Below are 20,083 nucleotides of genomic sequence, written 5' to 3'. Positions count from 1 at the left end.
ACAGAATTTGCAGTTACATTTATAAGTAAATAATAATTAATACATACATATTATACAAACTATAAAATATTAACCCTATTACTGTCACTCAATACTTTTACTCTTAATAAAAATCAGGGTCGATTTTACAGGGTTGAGTTTTTCATTTTTTATGCATCAGAGGTATAGACTCTCTGCCAACCTTTAAATCCAGATTCAAAACTCGCATGTATAGAAATGAATTTTATATTTGAACTAGTCCATTATTTTCTATTATTAATTTATATTTTATTATTATTTTCATGTCTATTATTATTCTGTTGTCTATTTGTATGTTTTATATTATGCTGTGTGTTTTAAATTTTGTAAGGTGACTGAGAGTTTGAAAGGTGCTGTCATATATAAAATGCAATTATTATTATTATTATTATTATTATTATTGAGACAATAAAATTCAAAATATTTCTCCCTCATTTATTATGAATTACAAATGAACAAATTATGGATCTTTAAAGTAATAATAATACAAAAATAATCATTAGTGTTACTTTAAAAAATTACAGATGGTTATAATTTGCGTATTGGAAGAGTATTACATCATAAATGCATGAAGTGATGCATGAAACTGTACTAAAATCATGCTCTGATTTAATGTGTATTCATTTTTAAAAATCAATTGTCAACCTGGATATAACAGAGAAAAAAATACAAATGACACAAAGCCCTTTTTCCTTTTTAAGAGCCTTCATTAAAAGTGATCATCTCAAGCCTTAATAACATTCATACATTTGTAAATAATCAAATATCTATTATCATAAACATTGTACAACTCATTAATTAATAGAAGTGAGTATAGATTCGTATTGGACATCAATATGTTTAGTTTAATCCAAATTCAATTATTCAGAGTGGATACAGATGTGTGCTTTTTTGTGAGAAATATAATAAAAGTGCTCAGGCTCAAAATTATTGGCTTCCTCCACTTTCGTACAGCGATTGATGGCATGGACAAGACAGTTGGGAAAACTTTTGCTCAGTGACTCAGCCACAGACTCCATGCCACCTTTCTCTTTCTCTATTTGATCCTTTATCTGGTTCTTGTCGAGTGGTTTAGGGTCTGCAGTGAAAGACACCACCACCCTTATTTTATTACCACTCAAATGTTCAAAATAATTGTCAACTCCACCATTTATATGGCGCTTCTTCCCAAACAAAAACTTCACAAGTTTGCGATCATCGTTAAACACCCGGACTGACCAGGAGACCCAGTAATACTTCTTTACAAGAGCCTCCAGTAGGAATTTAGTAAACTCAGGGTCGACACTGCTCTGCTTCTCCAGGAGCATCTCATCTATATCAGTCTTGGCTTGCTCTGCAAAGTTGTTCACACACTCATCCACTGCTGCCTTCATGCGCTTCTCTACGTCCTCCATGCGGGCAAGCCATTTCTTCCCCATTTCCTCATCCACAGTGTCTTCCTGTAGTGCAGTGTAGCCCATCAGTGAGATGATCCCAATCACAAACAGCTTCTTCAGGCTAGTACAGAATTCCTCCACTGCCCTCCTGCTCCGCTGCTCAGTTTCCACTATAATGTCCAGCATTGTCTGTCCAGAGGTGTTCTCTTTCATGATAGCATCATATAAGCATTCAAGGTTCTTTTCTCCCTCAAATTCCTCAAAGTAGATGAGGAACTCATCTCGCTTCAACTTCTTTTTCTCAGGTTTGGCTGTAAAAATATATTTAAAATATTCATACTGACTCATTATGTTTGCTTGGAGGTTGAAGTTCTGCTGGTTCACAAGTGATCGCTTAATTGCCAGCTCTGTTTTTTTAATCTCACCCTGGATCTTTTCCAGCTTCTGGTTGACCTTCACAAACTGCTCAGCAAGATACTTAGCATCTTTGCCCTCTGGGTTGCTAAGGAGCTCAGCGGAGACATTAAATACTGCCTCCAGGATGGGATTGAACTGGCCTACTGTGGCTGCAAGGATCTCACAGCCTTGGCCTAGTATCTCTACTCCCTTTTCGATCTTGTCGCTGTTTTCCGTAAGCCATTCTGACACAAAACTCATATTGGACGTCAGGTGATGAAAGACTCTTCTGTCTTAGTCTGTTAACGGAGGCAAAGTTCTTTCTGTAACACAATAAGGCACATTTTAAAAACTTTTAATTCCAGAATTAATGCAGCATTATGTAAATGTCACATTTATTAAAAAAATATTATTAAAAAAATCTATCATATAAAAAAATTAAAAGCTAGCAGATAGCAGAACAAATATGAACTTCATCTGGAATAATGTACAAATATTTGCAGTTGTATGTGAAATTCCATGCTGCATGAATGCTTCCAAAATAAATAAAGGATATGCCATGTATGTTATCATAAATGTTGGGTTTGTGTGCGTTGTCCAAAGAAATCCAAGGTCTATGATTATATGTCTATGTATAAATAATCCTAGTTCTTTGATGTAACCCGAGGCAACGTTCCATTTTTAGTTAAAAAGCAAGTAGTGATATTCTGGTTGCTAGGGTGTTGCTAGGTGGTTGCCATGGTTGCTATGGTATTGTTGTTGTTTGCTGTGGTGTTTCAGTAGCAAGCCTCATAATCCTGTCCTGAATATGATATTCAGGTTTTGTGTGATTCCGTCTTTCACGTGTTGCAGCTTAACTAAAGTAAACTCTGTCTCACAATGAATGATTCATTCGAGCTTGTGCCAAAGGTCTGTACAGATATTAATGTTTTTAAATCACTGTTGGTTAGGTACATAAGAGTAATTTTATACTACAGTTCTGAATCAAACATCTTAAGAATAGATTTTTGCATATTTACAGGTAAAGTACAGGCAAATGTAAATTTTGTCACCTTGTTTTACATGAGCTACACTTGCCTAGATAAAAAAGGTTCAGCAGAGCCCCTAGTGGCCAGTGTTTAAGAAGCTGCCATTTTTAGTGGGTTTCTAGACATAGACATCATTGACACTTCCTGATGATTACTGCTGAGAGCTAACGGGCTGTTCTGAAAGCTGACTAGCTGACAGAATCCTTCATTTCAGTTCAATCGATAACTCGATCTGAGCTTCCTATAGAACCCAGTGTTACAATTTAATAGCACCAACATTGTTGCCTTTTATAATTAGCAAGGTCTTTTTATTATCTTAAAACAACATCCATGGTTGCTAAGTGTTATGCTAGTCAATATTTACTTAAGCACAACATCCGGGCATTTCAGAACAGGTCCTTATGAAAGCTTAAAAAAAAATCCAGAATTAGCAAATACATCAACATTGTAGACATGTACAAAAATCTATTTTGTGTGCACTGTTCACTGATTCTGTGTTTTGCTATTTTAAAGGGTGAGCAAATGAAAATAAAATAATAATTTAAAAAAACCACAAAGTAAAGAAGCCCCATAAGAAAGTGATCAGCAGAGAAAAACAAACACTTACAGTTAGGAGGTGGAAAGTGCAGAGGTGCCGTCTGTGGTGTTGCAGTGCAGCCCAGCGGTGCTGATGACTTGCAGCTGCCTTGGTTCGATGTTTATCTGTAGCCTTGCTGCATGCGGCACTCCCTCTTTGGACGTGCTCCATCTCCTCCTCCCTCTCAGAGAGGGATGGGTAACATCCTGTAACTGTGCCCTTTTCACAGGCTTCCACTCTGCTCAGTCTGCGACATTACCAAGTGTCCTGAGCCACTGAAGAGTTTCTCCCTCAGAAAAAAACAAAAAGTAAAAGTCCCTACACAGAGTAGATTTTTTTTTTTACAAATACCAAATGGTAAACACAAGAGATTAAAGGTACCTCAAATTTACCCTGATGTGCCTTGGTCTTATAGCTTTGGTATTCATCTTATTGTGCCTAATATTGTATAATTTTTTACTTATTTTTCTTTGTTAAATCTACTGCATGCAATCCATGATGCCATGATCTCCGATGCTTGTACTCAAGACCATTAAACACATTCTGTACTGTTTGACTGTTTAACGTGGAAAATTAATAAAGCATTAATGCACTATCCAGTGTTTCCCAGAAAGAAGATTGTGTCCCTTATGAGTCTGGTTCTTCCAAAGATTTCGTTATCATGGAAGGAAAATGGCTTACAAACTATTTATTTTCCATTGTCTTGCTCATACTAGCAACCTAAATACGTTTGTAATGTAACGTGGGATAGCCTGCTGTGGTAAACACAGCGAGGTCTGTGTGTATGGGGAAGTCGAATAATAGCACCTCCTACATCTTCTTTTGCACAGTCTCTTGGCTTTCTTTATCCACTTCCTGCTGAGCCCCGGCTCGTGTTCACCAATGAATGCAGAGTAACCCAATAGAGGGAGGAAACAGACACGGAAGAGCTGGGTAAGGCTTGTATGCAGGCATGTGATGCTGACTCATGAAGGTAACCTCAGTAATGGAACACAGACTGGTGTAGTTTAAGGCACAAAAAATAGTATTTTGTGTTTTCTTGAAGTCATAATACATGCTGCATTTTTTGAAAACAACTATATATTTAATATAATAAAAGCCTTAGTACAATCACCTTGCAGTTCTGCTCCACTCTGTACATTCTGTTACATCTTTTCTACCAATTATAAATGGATATAGCTGTAAATTCATTGCTTACCTCTATTCATTGTTCACCTCTGTTTATGTATATTAACTGTACATACACTATATATTTCTTGGTTAGGCCATCCTTAAATATTTTGGCTTGCAGTAACAGTTAAAAAAAAAAAGGGGGGGGTCGGTAAGTAGGTCTATATATTTTTTTTTTTCAAGTTTCACTGACTGGGTCTTCAACCCGTGCCTTCGGGCGAATCATTGCAAACCTTATTTTGATGCTGGGTTGCACAGTTTTTCCAGAACCTCGTGCCAAGTTAATGCGGTGTCGAGCTGTTTATGATTTTAAGAAAATAAGGTCAGTCTAAACGCAAATTTACAACTGGCAAGTCGGTCGGACTTAAAGCAAAAAAATAAATAAAAATTTCATTCAGTCCTAAATTGACAGCGTCGGTCACGGCAAACAAGAATATTTTTAAGGATGGCCTTACTTGATTGTACATACAATGTACACATGCTATGCTGTATGCTAATGTGCAAACAACATGCTGTAGCTTTATTTGTTGTACATACTTTTATATATTGCACTTATTCCTTTGCACATTTTTTTAGTTGCTTGGAAGTAATCCTGATATTGATATGATATTGCTAGTCATAGTTAGTGTTAGCTGTTGTGCTCACTTATTTTCACTTTCAAAAAAAAAAAAAAAAGAATTTGGACAGAGCAGCCAAATGCAACCCTATAACTAAGGGTGCAAACGAAAAAAGAAACTTCAGCAAATCCCCAAAAACTAACATAACATACACACAACAGGAGGACAAATGTGCAAGACAATTTTTGGGTCTTTTATCTGCGAAGATGAGATAAAAATCTGTGCAAGCGTATCCATGTAATTCTTCATAAAGCCTGTAGATGTCACTAGTCGACTGTTGCAAATCATGCTAATTTGCATATTGTGCTGTATTGGACAGAATATCACGGGACTTTTACAATGACCATTCTAATAATATGATTTTGGCTGATTTAAACTGATATCTAATTTTTTTTTAATATTTCAATGTCTGATAAAAAAAAAGTATGTGATTACACAATGCTCCTTTTTCCAAGCTAATTATCAGTAAAATTAAGCTCTGATACATCATAGCCCACGATTCAACAAACTGCCAAAATGAATAACACTGATTTTAATACACAAATATGTCTACAGCTTTACTGTATATACAGCAAAAGTTTCTGATATATACAGCCATATAAGGATATGAAAAAAGATTGAAATCTTTAAGTGATAATCTAATAAACATACAAAATCAATTCAGGAAGAAAAGAACAATTGTGTTCTCACATGCAGAAGAAACTAAGACAGCTGTGGTTTAACAAAATTTCAGTGAATTTGGAATCACTTCTAGTTACACTCTTCCAGGACTTCTTGCATCTTGGCCTGAATGTTAAAGACCTTTTGGCCCCATTCATCCCTGAACTCATCTTCATTATCCTCAGTGACCACATAGTAGGCCATCAGTGCTATGAGGCCGATGTGGAAGATGTAGGCCAGATGAGAGCATTTTGCCTCCATAATCTTTTTGTTCTTCTTGTAATGCTCTAGATAAAATATCAGTAGCGGCTTGCCAAAAGGACCCTCATCTTCCATGATGGCATCATAGTACCTGTTCAGATTCTGGTGGCCTTTTTGTTTTCTATAGATTTTCTTGAATTCCTCTCTATAACGCTCACTTTTTTCGGGGTCTATCCTGATGCGATCCACCATGTTCTTGAAGCCTCGATACTGGTGCTCGATGTTCCTTTCCAAATTACCATAGTTTATGGTAATCTCAGCAGTGTGGATCTGGTCCAGCAGCTGCTTGTTCTGCTCAGAGATGCTCTCCAACTTCTCATGAATTTGCTGGAAGTCCTTCTCCAGCTTGCTTGTGTCATCATCCACCAGGCCTTTCCTCGCTGCACCAACCAGTGTGGTGACGATGCCAAACAGAGGGTTGAAGGTGGCGGCAAATGAAGAGACACTCTCCAAGCAACCCAGCACTATGGCTGCAGTCTGTTTGATTTGCCCCTTGTCTGCCATTGATGCAAAGTGGTCACTAGTTTTGGTTTAACTAGCCTTTGGTCATGTGGGGTTCTGAAAAAAGGTGAGAAATTATTAAAGATTGGAAAGAAGTGCAATCACTGATTTCTTCCTTGAATACACAAATACAACCAGCCATACAATATCTACATTTCAAGGGCTTTTACTTTGGAAAACCTCCAGGTAACTAGAGGAAGTAGCTTTGGGTGTAGTTTGTTTCACAATGGCTTCGGAAATCAGTATTGTTTCCTTCTGGAGTTTTTTGGTAATGTTTAATATATGTTGTAGAATAACAAAGTCATGTCAACAACTCATATGAAAAGTCATGGGAGGCACGAATAAAGTGAATGTAATGTCATTGTGTTCCTTATAGAGGATGGACAATTGTTTACCATGTTAAATATCGGAATTTTAATAACCTGTACCATAAACATTCATATTATAATACCCAACTATCACTGCTGTATGTTAGTAGGTTGATGTTTAAAATATTTTTAAGCAAACCCAGGAAATTACTGTAGCATTAAAAAAAATCAAAATGCTAGAACTTGTTCTCAGTAAAAAAAATCTCAGCATGTCCAATATACTGTCACCTTAATACGCTGGAATCATCAGTAAATATTACCGCTATTTAAATGCTTTGTGGAAGCAAGCTGTCTCCTTCTTGACATTGCATGCAAAGCAAAGGTTTCATTTCACATTCACACAAGATACATTTGCATTCAAGTTTGAATCTAAGGCTGTAAATCTGTCTCTGTTAATACCAACCACTAGCCATTAGCTGAGCTTCTTGTAGCTACTCTGCTATTGAGTCAGGCACTCAGAAAATAGCCAAAATAAACCCTTCCAATACATTCATTTAAAAACCAAGATGTACACAATATACAGACTACATCATTGTCAGAGTAAGAGGTTAGCTTAAAATAAAAACACAAGCACATGACTCTCAACCATAAACAAAAAAAACATCTGTCTAAAATGACAAGGCATGCAGTAAACAGGACAAAAGAAAAATGGGCCAAAGCTAAATATCTTACCTGCTATTTTTTGTAGAGTACCTGTTCCCTTTAATAGTATTGCTGTTTGTTTCGTGCAGCTATTATTTCAACAGCAGCCTGGAAAGCGTCCTTAGCACTGTGCTAAATGGGCAGGCTAAGGGAGTGACTCGTGTTTGAGAAATGCTCAGTGTTTTTTTTTTTAAAGGGGGGTGCTCTGGTGGCTTCCTTCCCCGGCTTCTGAAAATAATGCCTTGAAGCAGTTTGTCTTAAATACAATGATGAAATCTTCTCAGCAGGTTTATCAGCCCACCAGGCTACAAAAGACATAGTGAAAGTAGTATAGCTATTAACAGATAAGTGTTTATTACCGTGTGTGCTTATGGTCAATGTTATGGCTCAACACCATCATTCATAAGGGAATAGCTGTGCTTTTGCATGACCTGTAATTTCTGAAATTTAAAACTAATATTTAAAACCCACAAATGTGATGAATAGCACAGAAATTACTGATAATGCAAAGGTTTTGTTTACTAAGTCTACTTATTCTTTAAGACAGCCTTTTTTGTCTGCCATATTCAGGTTATTGATCCTGCTAGACTAATGTGTCATCTGCACTCAGTCAAAACCCTTGACTCCAGATGTCCTGCATTGTGAACTTTCCATCTTCCTTCCATCTACTGCTTCACTCTCACAAACAAGATAGTGGCAGGTGAAGTGGAGCTCTAATGTAAGTTGCATTTGCAAATCACAACTATGCCTTAAATAAACCTTGCAGAATCTGTCAATTTTTATTAAAGCTTAATTAGCGGATTTGGCGTCACGGCATCACCGTTGGTGTCTTCTCATTGAAAAGAGTAAGAAAAAGACCACAGTCTACCTTAGGTGATGAAAAATAATCAAGTAGAGTATTTTTCACTGCAGACATGGTTCCTCCAATCACTGCCCTCCAATCGCGAGTGAAACTGCCCATACCTCATCACTGCAGACATGCTTCCTCCAGTCACAAGTGAAACTGCTAATAGGTTGTCTCTGCCAACAGGCTTCCTCCAATCACAAGCCTTATGTACCTGACATCAGCTGATGCTGAACAAACCAATTGGAACACACCCTGTTGGAAGTGGAGAGCATGCAGCCAGTGAGCAGATGCATCAGGGACCGGTAATGTCAGAACGTCTGAGCCAATAAAAGTGTCAGAAAATAAAAAAATAAATAAGCATTGCATTATGTTTAAAATATCGATTTCTTAATTTGAGGTTGAAAAACTGGGGATCGTCTTATACATGGGAGCATTTTATAAACGGAAAAATCGTTAAGCATTCACACCGACTCCAAACAAAACATTTTGAAGGTAGATACAGTTGTGCTCAAAGGTCAAGTCAAGTCAAATCAAGAAGAGGATAGGTGGCTCCTGCTGGCCAGGTTTTCACCTGCTTCAGAACCGGGTAAGAGCGTCTAACGAGTGGTCTGTATGCTGGAATTAGCATAACAGAGATGTGGTCTGATTAGTGAAGGTGGTGAGGAGCTCCACATGATAAGCACCAGGCATGTTTGTGTAAACATGATCCAGCATATTTTCCCATCTTGTTGCAAAGATTTGACATTTGCATGACTGAAATCTGTGGCGATGATAAACAGTCCGTCGAGGTGAACATTCTTAAGATTGCTTATAGTCCCATAGAGTTCACATAGCACCTTTTATCATTAGCGCTGGGGCAATGAAAATCGTGGTGAATTCCCGTGTTAAATAAAATGGCCTGCATCTAACAGTCACAAACTCCACTAGCGATGAGCAGTAACTAGAAACAAGCACAGAGTTCTTGCACCATTCCTTGTTGATGTAAACACACACAGCACCACCGCGAGCCTTACGTACAGAGCTACATTTCTGTCTGTGCGAAATGAGGTGATGAAATGCGCTTATCTAGCTTTTCTTTTCCAAATTGGCTTCAGTGAAATGATCCTTAAGTTTCAGACCAAAATGCAGAAGTAAGACAAAATCAATGCTTTTTATATCATGATAAAGAAAAGTTTATCTGGTTGTTTTCGTTGTCTTTTTGTTGAATTCGCAATTAAAGTTCAAAAAGGTTAACAGATTTTTCATTATATGTGATATAGTAAAGCCAGATATTTTCTAAGATATCTAATATCAGTGCATTCAGTGATCAATAATCAATGATTTTTAACTCAGGCCATCCTTAAAAATATTTTGGTTTGCAGTATCAGTAGGTAGGTCTACCCCCCCCCCCCCCCAAGTTTCAATTTAAAAAAAAAAAAAAAAAAAAAAAAGTAGAATTTTGGTAATGGTTAAACAAATTAGCATATCGTGATGTCACTGACTGGGTCTTCAACCCGTGCCTTTGATGGTGGGCACAGTTTTTCCAGAACTTTGTGCCAAGTTAAAGCAGTGTCGAGCTGTTTTGATGAATTTTTAAGATGTATTATGGTGCCCGAACTCGTATGACGTTGAACGGTGACCGCGAACATTTTGTTTACTGCAGCCGCAGCCATCATTACCAAGCGTGAACCGTCGGCTCTGACAGTGTGCCATCCGTTAACCAATAGTGTAAACATAGATGATGTCACAGGTTTTTATTTAAAAGAAAGAACATAGCCTTCATTTGTATGTAGGCCTAGGCAATTTATATATTTACAATACTTACTAAAATATAATAATTATTATTTTATTGCTTTTGTATTAGTTGTTTGAAGAGTAAAAAAAAATTGGTCGGACTTAATGCAAATTTACAACCGGCAAATCGGTCGGAAATAAATAAATACATAAATAAATAGAGTCGGTCCTAAATTGACAGGGTCAGTCGGGTTAGGGCAAACAAAAACATTTTTAAGAATGGCCTCATGAGTAACTGTAATTAGTTTCCAAAACAAGTGCATCACGTGACACCATTTGATAGTCAAATAGTAGCTAACTCTAAATATTCAGAAACTCAACAGGAATATACAAATTAGCGGGCGTTGAATCATTAGTCTATTGACACCTGCAGGCTTTACAAATTATTAAATTAGCATTTTAGCTTTAAAATGCTTTTTTAATTAACCTAAACAAATAGCCTATAAAATTAAATCGTTATTGCAGCACCTACGGAAAAAGCCTCATCTACCTCTACAGCCTCACTGCTCTGAGAAATGTGATGGGCTGAGAAGTTGGAGAATGAACTATTGGCTGGAGGAGGTGCAAGTGATTACCTTAACATCACACACAAACACAAATCATAACGTATTCCATTGTCATATGTAATTACCCCAGGGGTTTGGGATTATAAAATATTTTGGTGAACAAAAGGTGTATGCTAATTATAATAAGACTTTATCAATATGCTATCATACAAGGATGTGTGCATGTCAATATGTTTTAAAGCAATGAAGCAAGAAGAAAAGCAAAACTCAAAAGAGATGGGCAGCAGACAGCTAAAGGGTCAGAGTTGCTGAGGCCGATGATTCTCAATAAAGTCTACTTTGGCATCGAAACCCTAACACCCTGAACTTTAACAGAAGCACTTAAACAATAGGCCTAACTGGCATTTTGTGGAAAATCTATATATTATTAATATCTATTAATCTGCAAATCTATGTAACATTTGTGAATGATATACAGTAAAAATAGATACCCTGACCAACATCCTATACATGTCAAATCCTCTATAACTAAGATTTGTATACATGAGAACATACTGTACATTACTGTATGGGTACAAAACAGAACCCCAATGTTGACTTCTTACCTGTGAACATGGTGAAGAGCCGATTGCTTCATCTTCCTCTGCTGGTCCTGCCACGTCTTTAGTCTCCTACAACAGCAGAAAAATCATAATTGATAAACAGTATAATTAATGTAGTTAGCAACAATTAGCTTAGCTCACAAAATATGCACAGAAACATCATTATTTAACCAATTAAATCTGGGTTTGTGCAATATGTGTATACTTGTAGAAATCCTTTATCTACACACTCAAAATCTAATGGTATGTGTTTAACATTTTTCACATATACCACTGTTTTTTACCAGGAGATGGCAAGCGAGTGTTTTTATGTTAGGAGCAGATACCAGTGATATACCACCTCCCTAAACAAATGAAATAAAAGTGGTATTAGGCCTAAAAGTCAACTGGTTATTTGAAAGAACCATTAAATTTCATGTCTGGTACTGTCATCTTCAGAAAAAGGGATGAGAATACACTAGTTCATCCATTAGTCCATTAATATAATCATTCACTTTGTTGAATCTTTTATAAATATGATTTTGATGAAACCAGAGATGTAACTTCATGTCCATCAGGAACCTGGTTCTGATTAATATCTTTATCAAGACTTTAAGAAGTAGTGGGTGGTGCTTCACCTGCAAGGTTTCTTATTCTATTAAATGTGACTGAATACACCGGAAAAATTACTGCAAACATTAAAAGCACCATAGTGATGAATTCCTTTCATTGCATATGGGTACAAGGTGACAAAGTGTAGTGTGTACAGCATTTTTTCACACCTGCCTGAAACTTTTGCACAGTATAGTGTATACACACACACACATATGCTTAAGACAGAAACTCAGATCAGGAAAACTAACATTTGTATTCTGTACCACAGATTGTCAAAAATGAAGACTTCAATGAGGTTGTCAAAGAAACATACCATCTTTAAGAAGACTCTTGAGGAAATCCCTCTCACTCTTGAGGTCTTTCAGCTTTTCCTCCAGGAATTTAAGTTAAAATCAGTATTTTCTTGTTTTAATTTCTTCCCAGGATTTTGTCGATTTGGAGCTACACATGAAATACAAATTAAAAAAGAAAGATTACTAATTTTCCTCCCAGATTAAACAAGGAGCTACACAAACATGCACAACATTTACAGTACATTTCTGGCAGAAACCCTTATCCAGAGTTACTCAATTTATTTCAATTTATACAACTGAGCAATTGACTGTTAAAGGACCCAGCAGTGGCAGCTTGGTGGACCTGGAATTCAAACTCATGACCTTCCGATGAGTAGTCCAACGCCTTAACCTCTAAGCTACCACATCCTCACAACTTCTACAGAACTTCTTGTAGAAGTGTGTGAACATGAATAAAGTCTAAAACCCTGTTGATGCTATTTGTATAGTAAGAAAGTAATGTTTTATTTATTTTTGTGCTTTGCGTACAGATTTTTTATTCTTTGCTAGAAGACAGGAAGTGATGCAGAGAAGAGCCTTGATACATGTCTTCCTTGTACCCTGACACATGGTGGGTTCAATCAAACAGTGCTTAAGGCATGATGGGAGCAGTGAGGGAATGCAGAGTAGAGCAGGGTGTGACAGGTGCTTTAAGGTAGGTGTGTGCTGGGTCTGACTTTGTCAAGTACAAGAACAAGTACAAAGGAAAAACAAATAAGAAGAAAGCCTTCTACATATCTACAGCTGTTTGTCCGTGTGTGTGTGTTAGGATGTATCTATAGTCACAGAATTGGCTTCTTAAGAAACATATCTTACCTTGAATTAATGGTGAATTCAGCAAATCCTGAACATGTAAGAACATGAAGTGCGGCGGGAGAACTTCACGTCCAGCCGGTTGGACTGTTTGTCACAAGGTTCTCTCTCTACTCACTATTGTACGCTGATTAAAATATCGTTTTAGTTTAGTTAACTGAAGTAAAAATCTAGACTTTTATTTTATTATATAGATTTTTTTTTTACAGGTATCGGGTTGTGATGTACACAGGGAAAAGAGCAGCTACTGCAACTATTAGATTACCTGCTTATAAAAACTGATAGAGAAACTTGCCATGAGCATCACGATAAATGATCAAATTTAAGATTTAAAAAAAAAATCTGTTATAAAATCATTATTTTCAGCTTTCCTTCTAGTTCTTTTTTTTCTTCAAATAGCTCTGGCAAAGCTAAGATGTGTGTTTGGGATCATTGTACTGTTGTAGTATGGACTGTCCAAAATTAATTTTAAACTTTTTTTTTAAATAATTGTATATATTCATTTATTTATTTTTATACTTATTTTTTCTTCTTCTTATTATTATTATTGTCATCATATATTTATTTATTTATTTGTCTCTCATCTGTTTACATACTTCTGTAAAGCTTTGAGACAATGGGAAATTGTTAAAAGTGCTATACAAATAAAATAAATTTGTCTCATTTTTTCCACCCCCTGTCCCTCACGGGGTCAGTGAACAGCCTCTTCTGGAGCACACAACTAAAGTACAGCCTTCAATCTCTGTGCATTTCTCTCTCAAAATGGCTACTGCAGAAACTCAAGAGTTGGAAGATTAGTGGCGTTCATAGAGCGACCTCTGGTGTTGTATGACTGTAAATACACACAAGTCCAGACAGTTTGGGAAAAAAATAACATGCAATATAACATTTCCAGACCTTTTGAATAATCTTTAAAAAAAAAAAAAAAAAGATTTCCACAAAGAACAGCACAATCCATCATTATTTAACTTAAATCAATCTAAAAAAATGAACACATTCAACTTGAGTTCAGGTTCTGTAAAGATTTCTGTTATTTTACATGTTATGAGAAATAGCTATTTCAGTATAGTATAGTGTATATAGTAGCTATAACATCTCTGTTACTCTGCAGCACTTAATGTTGGATTAGTTTCCTTAAATCTATGCAATATTACACTAATATTTATTCTGCAACACTTCTGTTTTTAAGACTTCAGATAACAGTATTTTCAGTTATGTTTATAAGTAAATTATAATTCATACATACATATTATACAAACCATAAAATATTAACCCTGTTACTGTCACTCAACACTTTTAATCTTAATGAATAACAGGGTCAAAATTTACAGGGTTGAGTTTTTAAGCATTTAATAAGCAAACACACACAAAAAAGGGCTAGCTAACGTCCATGCTAATGCCATGTGGACATAGAACATTCCACAGATTCACATCAAGTGTATTTAGTTGAAATTAATAAATTAATCTCTAATTTAGGTATGAATTATAAAATGTGAACAGTTTATCTTCATTAAGGATCAAAATATAACTAAAAATACAGAAAAAAAAGAATTAGCAAACTTGCCTTTGTCTTCTCATAGCATTCAGTCATTTAAGACGATGTCACTTCCTGTGGAACATGTGATATGTGGAATATTCCAAACATTTAAAAGGGGTGAATGTATTCTGGATGAGACTAAATAAAATTCAAAATATTTTTTTTTCCTAATTTATTATGAATTACTCCTGAACAAATGATGGATCTATAAAGTAATAATAATACAAATGCACAAAAAGAATCATTAGTGTTACTTTGGCAAAAATAAGAGATGGTTATAATTTGCACAAAAGTTTCAGGCTAAGTGGAAGAGTATTACATAATAAATGCATGAAGTGATGCATGAAACTGTACTAAAATTATGCTCTGATTTAATGTGTATTCATTTTTAAAAATCAATTTTTATCATGGATATAACAGAGAAAAGAAATACGCGAACGACACAAAGCCCTTTTTCTTTTTTACAAGCCTTTATTAAAAGTGATCATCTCAAGCCTTAGTCTTAATCAGTCTTGTTTCCTTAAGTGCCATAACATCATCATTACTAATAACAATCATACATTTGTAATTTTAGAACTCTTTAATTAATAGAAGCCTGGAGAGAATAGATTCTGATTGAACATCAATATGTTTAGTTTAATCTAAATTCCATTATTCAGAGTGGATACAGATGTGTGCTATTTTGTGAGAATTATAATAAAGGTGCTCAGACTCAAAATTATTGGCTTCCTCTACATTTAAAGAGCAATTTATGGCATGGACAAGGCAGTTGGGAAAACTTTTGCTCAGAGACTCAGCCACAGACTCCATGCCACCTTTCTCTTTCTCTATTTGATCCTTTATCTGGTTCTTATCGAGTGGTTTAGGGTCTGCAGTGAAAGACACCACAACCCTTATTTTATTACTGCACAAATGTTCAAAATAATTGTCAACGCGCTTCTTCCGAAACAGAGACTTCACAAGTTTGCCACCATCATCATCGTTAAACACCCGGACTGACCAGGAGACCCAGTCATACTTCTTCACAAGAGCCTCCAGTAGGAATTTAGCAAACTCAGGGTCGACACTGCTCTGCTTCTCCAGGAGAATCTCATCTATATCAGTCTTGGCTTGCTCAGCAAAGTTGTTCACACACTCATCCACTGCTGCCTTCATGCGCTTCTCTACGTCCTCCATGCGGGCAAGCCATTTCTTTCCCATTTCCTCATCAACAGTGTCTTTCTTTAGTGCAGCGTAGCCCATCAGTGAGATGATCCCAACCACAAACAGCTTCTTCAGGCTAGCACAGAATTCCTCCACTGCCCTCCTGCTCCGCTGCTCAGTTTCCACTATAATGTCCAGCATTGTCTGTCCAGAGGTGTTCTCTATCATGATAGCATTATATAAGCATTCAAGGTTCTTTTCTCCCTCAAATTTCTCAAAGAAGATGAGGAACTCATCTCGCTTCAACTTCTTATACTCAGGTTTGGCTGTGAAAATATACTGAAAATATTCATACTGACTCATTATGTTTGCTTGGAATTTGAAGTTCTCGATGTTCACAAATGATCGCTGCATCACCAGCTCTATATTTTTAATATCACTCTGGATCTTTTCCAGCTTCTGGTTGACCTTCACAAACTGCTCAGCTAGATAATTAGTCTCTTTGCTCTCTGGGTTGCTAAGGAGCTCAGCAGCGACTTTAAATACTGCCTCCAGGATGGGATTGAACTTGCCTACAGTGGCTGCAAGGATCTCACAGCCTTTGCCTAGTATCTCTACTCCCTTTTCGATCTTGTCGCTGTTCTCCATAAACCATTCTTCCAAAATCATATTGGACGTCAGGTGATGAAAGAGGTTTCTGTCTTAATCTGTTAATGGAGGCAAACGTTCTTTCTGTAACACAATAAGAAATGTCATATTAAAAACTTTCTCAGGAATTCCTTAATCAATGCATTATGTAAATGTCACATTCATTAAAAAAATTATAATTAACTCTGTCATATAAAAAATTTAAAAGCTAGCAGATAGCAGAACAAGTATGAACTTCATCTGGAATAATGTACAAATATTTGCAGTTTTTTTTTTTTGTTGCAGTATTTCCAAAATAAATAAAGGATGTACGTTATCAGGAATGTTGGGTTTGTGTGCATTGTCCAAAGAAAGCCAAGGTCTATGATTATATGTCTATGTATAAATAATCCTAGTTCTTTGATGTAACCCAAGGCAACGTTCCAGTTTTAGTTAAAAAGTAAGTAGTGATATTCTGGTTGCTAGGGTGTTGCTAGGTGGTCAACATGACATTCCAGGTAGCTGTTGCAAGTTACTTGCTATGGTATTGTTGTTGTTTGCTGTGGTGTTTCAGTAGCAAGCCTCACAATCCTGTCCTGAATATGATATTCAGGTTTTGTGTGATTCCATCTTTCATGTGTTGCAGCTTAACTAAAGTAAACTCTGTCTGGCAATGAATGATTCATTCGAGCTAGTGCCAAAGGTCTTTTTAATCACTCTCGGTTAGGTACATAAGAGTAATTTGATACTACTTTTCTGAAGCAAACATCTTAAGAATAGATTTTTGCATATTTACAGGTAAAGTACAGGCAAAGGTAAATGTTTGTCACCTTGTTTTACATGAGCTACGCTTGACTAGATAAAAAAGGTTCAGCAGAGCCCCTAGTGGCCAGTGTGTAACAAGCTGTTGTTTTTAGTGTGTTTCTAGACTTAGCCATCATTGACACTTCCTGATGATTACTGCTGAGGGCTAACGGGCCAATCTGAAAACTGACTGGCTGCCACAATCCTTCATTTCAGTTCAATCGATAACTCAATCTTAGCTTCCTATAGAATCTAGTTTTACAGTTTAATGGCACCAACATTGTTGCATTTTAACTTTAGCCAGGTCTTTTTATTATCTTAAAACCACGGCACCAGTGTCACGTATTGAGTGTGACAGTCACTCATTTCGGGCATTTATCACGCTCTCCCTCCAAACATTGTATTTCTCACGCAGAAAAACCTACTATTTATCATATATTTAATATGCCGCAGCACCCAAAATGTATCTGTCCACACCGATCTCTCTATGGAACCGGGCAGGAATCAAGCGTATCTCCACTGGAGTGCTTAGTCAAGCCTGACACTTAGGCCATGTCCACACTAATCCGGATATATTTGAAAACGGAGTTTACATCTAAACGTTTTTCAAAAGTTGCTCATCCACACTGAAATGTATAAAAATGCTTACATCTCTCTACTGTGCATGAGTAAGGCTTCGACCTGCGTCATTTCCACTAGGCGTTAATTTACTTTTGACTGCATCACATGACTAAAAATGTGTCATAGTATTTAAAAGCCTCCGTCTTCACAGTCCACACTGACGCGAAGACAGCGTTTACAAATTTATTTGCTTTGGAGAGCGTCTTCCAACAGCTACGTTTTCTTTGACTTTAAACTCTGTCTCAACGAAAGGCCAAAATGGAGAGAAAAATATACGTTTTCAAACGAAAACGTATTAGTGTGGACATGGCCTTAAAAGCTAATCAAAAAGAAGAGGCTACACAATAACCGATCAGAAAATAGCACTATTGTAACGCAACAACCAATGAATAAAAAGCAGATCCTGGAATTGTTCAGCATCATCCTCATTCACCCACAGAGAAAACCACTGGAGCTGCGAGCATCACTCTGAGCACAGAGTAAGTCATGATCTCTTGCTTTAATGTTACAACAATTCACACTTGTTTGACACAAACAATGACATTGTGACTGCCATTAGAGGCGTTTCCCAGATAAACCGCATCAGTTTTTCATGAGTGTCTGTAACTTAGCCAACAGTTTTACAGCCTGTTCACTGACAACACCTGCTCAGAACAAGTAGTCTAGGCCAGTGGTTCTCAAACATGTGGCCCTGAGATGGTGCCAGGGGTTTTATGACATTTTATAAAATAATGAATTTGTCATAAATTCTGTGTAATTACATCTCAGAAAAATAAGTCTACTAACCACCAGCACTACATTATATAATTTAATATGTTTTGCTTAATTCAAATATTATGTTTTGAAATGTTTTATGTCATACATTTTTTTTTGCCTGTCTTCAAAACTTGAGATCCCTGTTAAAACCACATCCATAGTTACCATAGTTAAAAAAGTGTTATGCAAGTCAATATTTACTTAAGCACAACATCCGGGCATTTCAAAACAGGTCCTTATCAAAACTTAAAAAAAATCCAGAATTAGCAAATGCATCAAAATTGTGGACATGTACAAAGATCTATTTTGTATGCCCTGTTCACTAATTCTTTTTTTTTTGCTATTTTAAAATATGAGCAAATAAAAAGGAATAAAAAAAGCAAAGAGATCAGCAGAGAAAAACAAATACTTACAGTTAGGAGGTGGAAAGTGCATATGTTCCCTCTGTGGAGTTCCAGTGCAGCCCAGCGGTGCCGATGACTTGCAGCTGCCTTGGCTCAATGTTTATTTGAGCACTCCCTCTTTGAACAGGTTCCATCTCCTCCTCCTTCTCAGAGAGGGGTGGGTAACATCCGGTAACTGCATTGTATAAAGTACTAGAAATCAATACTTGAGTAAAAGTACAAGTATCATACTAGAAAAATACTTTGGAAGAAGTGAAAGTTACCTTTTAAAATATTACTCATGTAAAAGTCTTAAGGTATCTGATATATAATGTACTTAAATATTAAAAGTAATTTTCTGATATTTAATGTACATGTACTTAAGTATTTTAAGTACAGTAAACGTAAAAAGTAAAATTTCAGAGATTTTCAGTAAGCATAAGAGCAGGGGTGGTTCTAGGATTTCATCTTTAAGAGTTTTATATTATATATTATATGACTACATAGTAAGCCAAAAGTGGTATTATATGGTATTATTAAATGGCAAAAGTGGACATCAAAATGTTATGCATGATATAATAATGCCAGTCTTGAATCAAATCAGTTCATGTATGTGTGCATTCTCTACAAACAGTGTGTCCAATGAATGCAATCATTAATAAAAAAAAAACTCACAAGAGAAAGACTAAATCAATAAATGTTATTTTTATTTAGTATTGAATGGATTGTTTGCATTCATATTTTGTTTGTGATATCAACTCTGGTAATAAGAATAGTGAAATTTCACTGCTTTTGGTTGGCGTCTTTGTGGATTTCCACTGATTAACTTTATAGATAAATGTCTCCAGCTCTGACTGCGCGTGCATGCTGTGCGTGCCTGTGCTTCTCCCTAGAGCATGCGGAGCGTAATGCAATCTAGGAGCAGTGATTCGCAAAACATCCCTTATTGTAGTCGCACACATTTCTTCTGATTTTATTTTGTAGTAATTAGTAACGAAGATGTTTAGTGGAAATACTAAGTAAAAGTATACATTTTATCTAGGAAATGTAGTGGAGTACAAGTGAAAGTTGACATAAATTTAAATAGCGAAGTAAAGTACAGATACGTGAAATTTCTACTTAAGTACAGTA

The 20,083-nt window shown here is 36.2% G+C and overlaps 3 protein-coding genes across 3 annotated transcripts; all 3 read right to left on the bottom strand.

Moving 5' to 3' along the window:
- Positions 1–610: 610 nt before the first annotated feature.
- On the bottom strand, positions 611–6,396 carry LOC113649739. Its single transcript, XM_047808433.1, has 3 exons — positions 6,262–6,396; positions 3,426–3,685; positions 611–2,113 (listed from the first exon to the last, which is right to left on the bottom strand). The coding sequence occupies exon 3, from the start codon at positions 2,049–2,051 to the stop codon at positions 879–881; it is 1,173 nt and encodes a 390-aa protein (XP_047664389.1). The 5' UTR covers positions 2,052–2,113; positions 3,426–3,685; positions 6,262–6,396; the 3' UTR covers positions 611–878.
- Positions 5,700–6,607, bottom strand: LOC125138340 (protein rapunzel-like). The gene has a single exon (XM_047808435.1). It carries the CDS (start codon positions 6,605–6,607, stop codon positions 5,933–5,935), a length of 675 nt encoding a protein of 224 aa, XP_047664391.1. The 3' UTR covers positions 5,700–5,932.
- An 8,470-nt stretch (positions 6,608–15,077) lies between these two features.
- LOC113649716 lies at positions 15,078–19,102 on the bottom strand. Its single transcript, XM_027157640.2, has 2 exons — positions 18,983–19,102; positions 15,078–16,493 (listed from the first exon to the last, which is right to left on the bottom strand). The coding sequence occupies exon 2, from the start codon at positions 16,428–16,430 to the stop codon at positions 15,270–15,272; it is 1,161 nt and encodes a 386-aa protein (XP_027013441.2). The 5' UTR covers positions 16,431–16,493; positions 18,983–19,102; the 3' UTR covers positions 15,078–15,269.
- Positions 19,103–20,083: the final 981 nt, after the last annotated feature.

Source organism: Tachysurus fulvidraco, chromosome 25 (assembly GCF_022655615.1).
Source record: "Tachysurus fulvidraco isolate hzauxx_2018 chromosome 25, HZAU_PFXX_2.0, whole genome shotgun sequence".
Lineage (NCBI taxonomy): Eukaryota > Metazoa > Chordata > Actinopteri > Siluriformes > Bagridae > Tachysurus > Tachysurus fulvidraco.
Note: the sequence above shows the minus strand (reverse complement) of the source record. Positions and strands in the feature narration are given on the sequence as shown.

Excerpts from the sequence above, each read along its gene's own strand:
- LOC125138340 (XM_047808435.1), bottom strand. The coding sequence starts at position 6,607 with ATGGCAGACAAGGGGCAAATCAAACAGACTGCAGCCATAGTGCTGGGT.
- LOC113649739 (XM_047808433.1), bottom strand. The coding sequence starts at position 2,051 with ATGAGTTTTGTGTCAGAATGGCTTACGGAAAACAGCGACAAGATCGAA.
- LOC113649716 (XM_027157640.2), bottom strand. The coding sequence starts at position 16,430 with ATGATTTTGGAAGAATGGTTTATGGAGAACAGCGACAAGATCGAAAAG.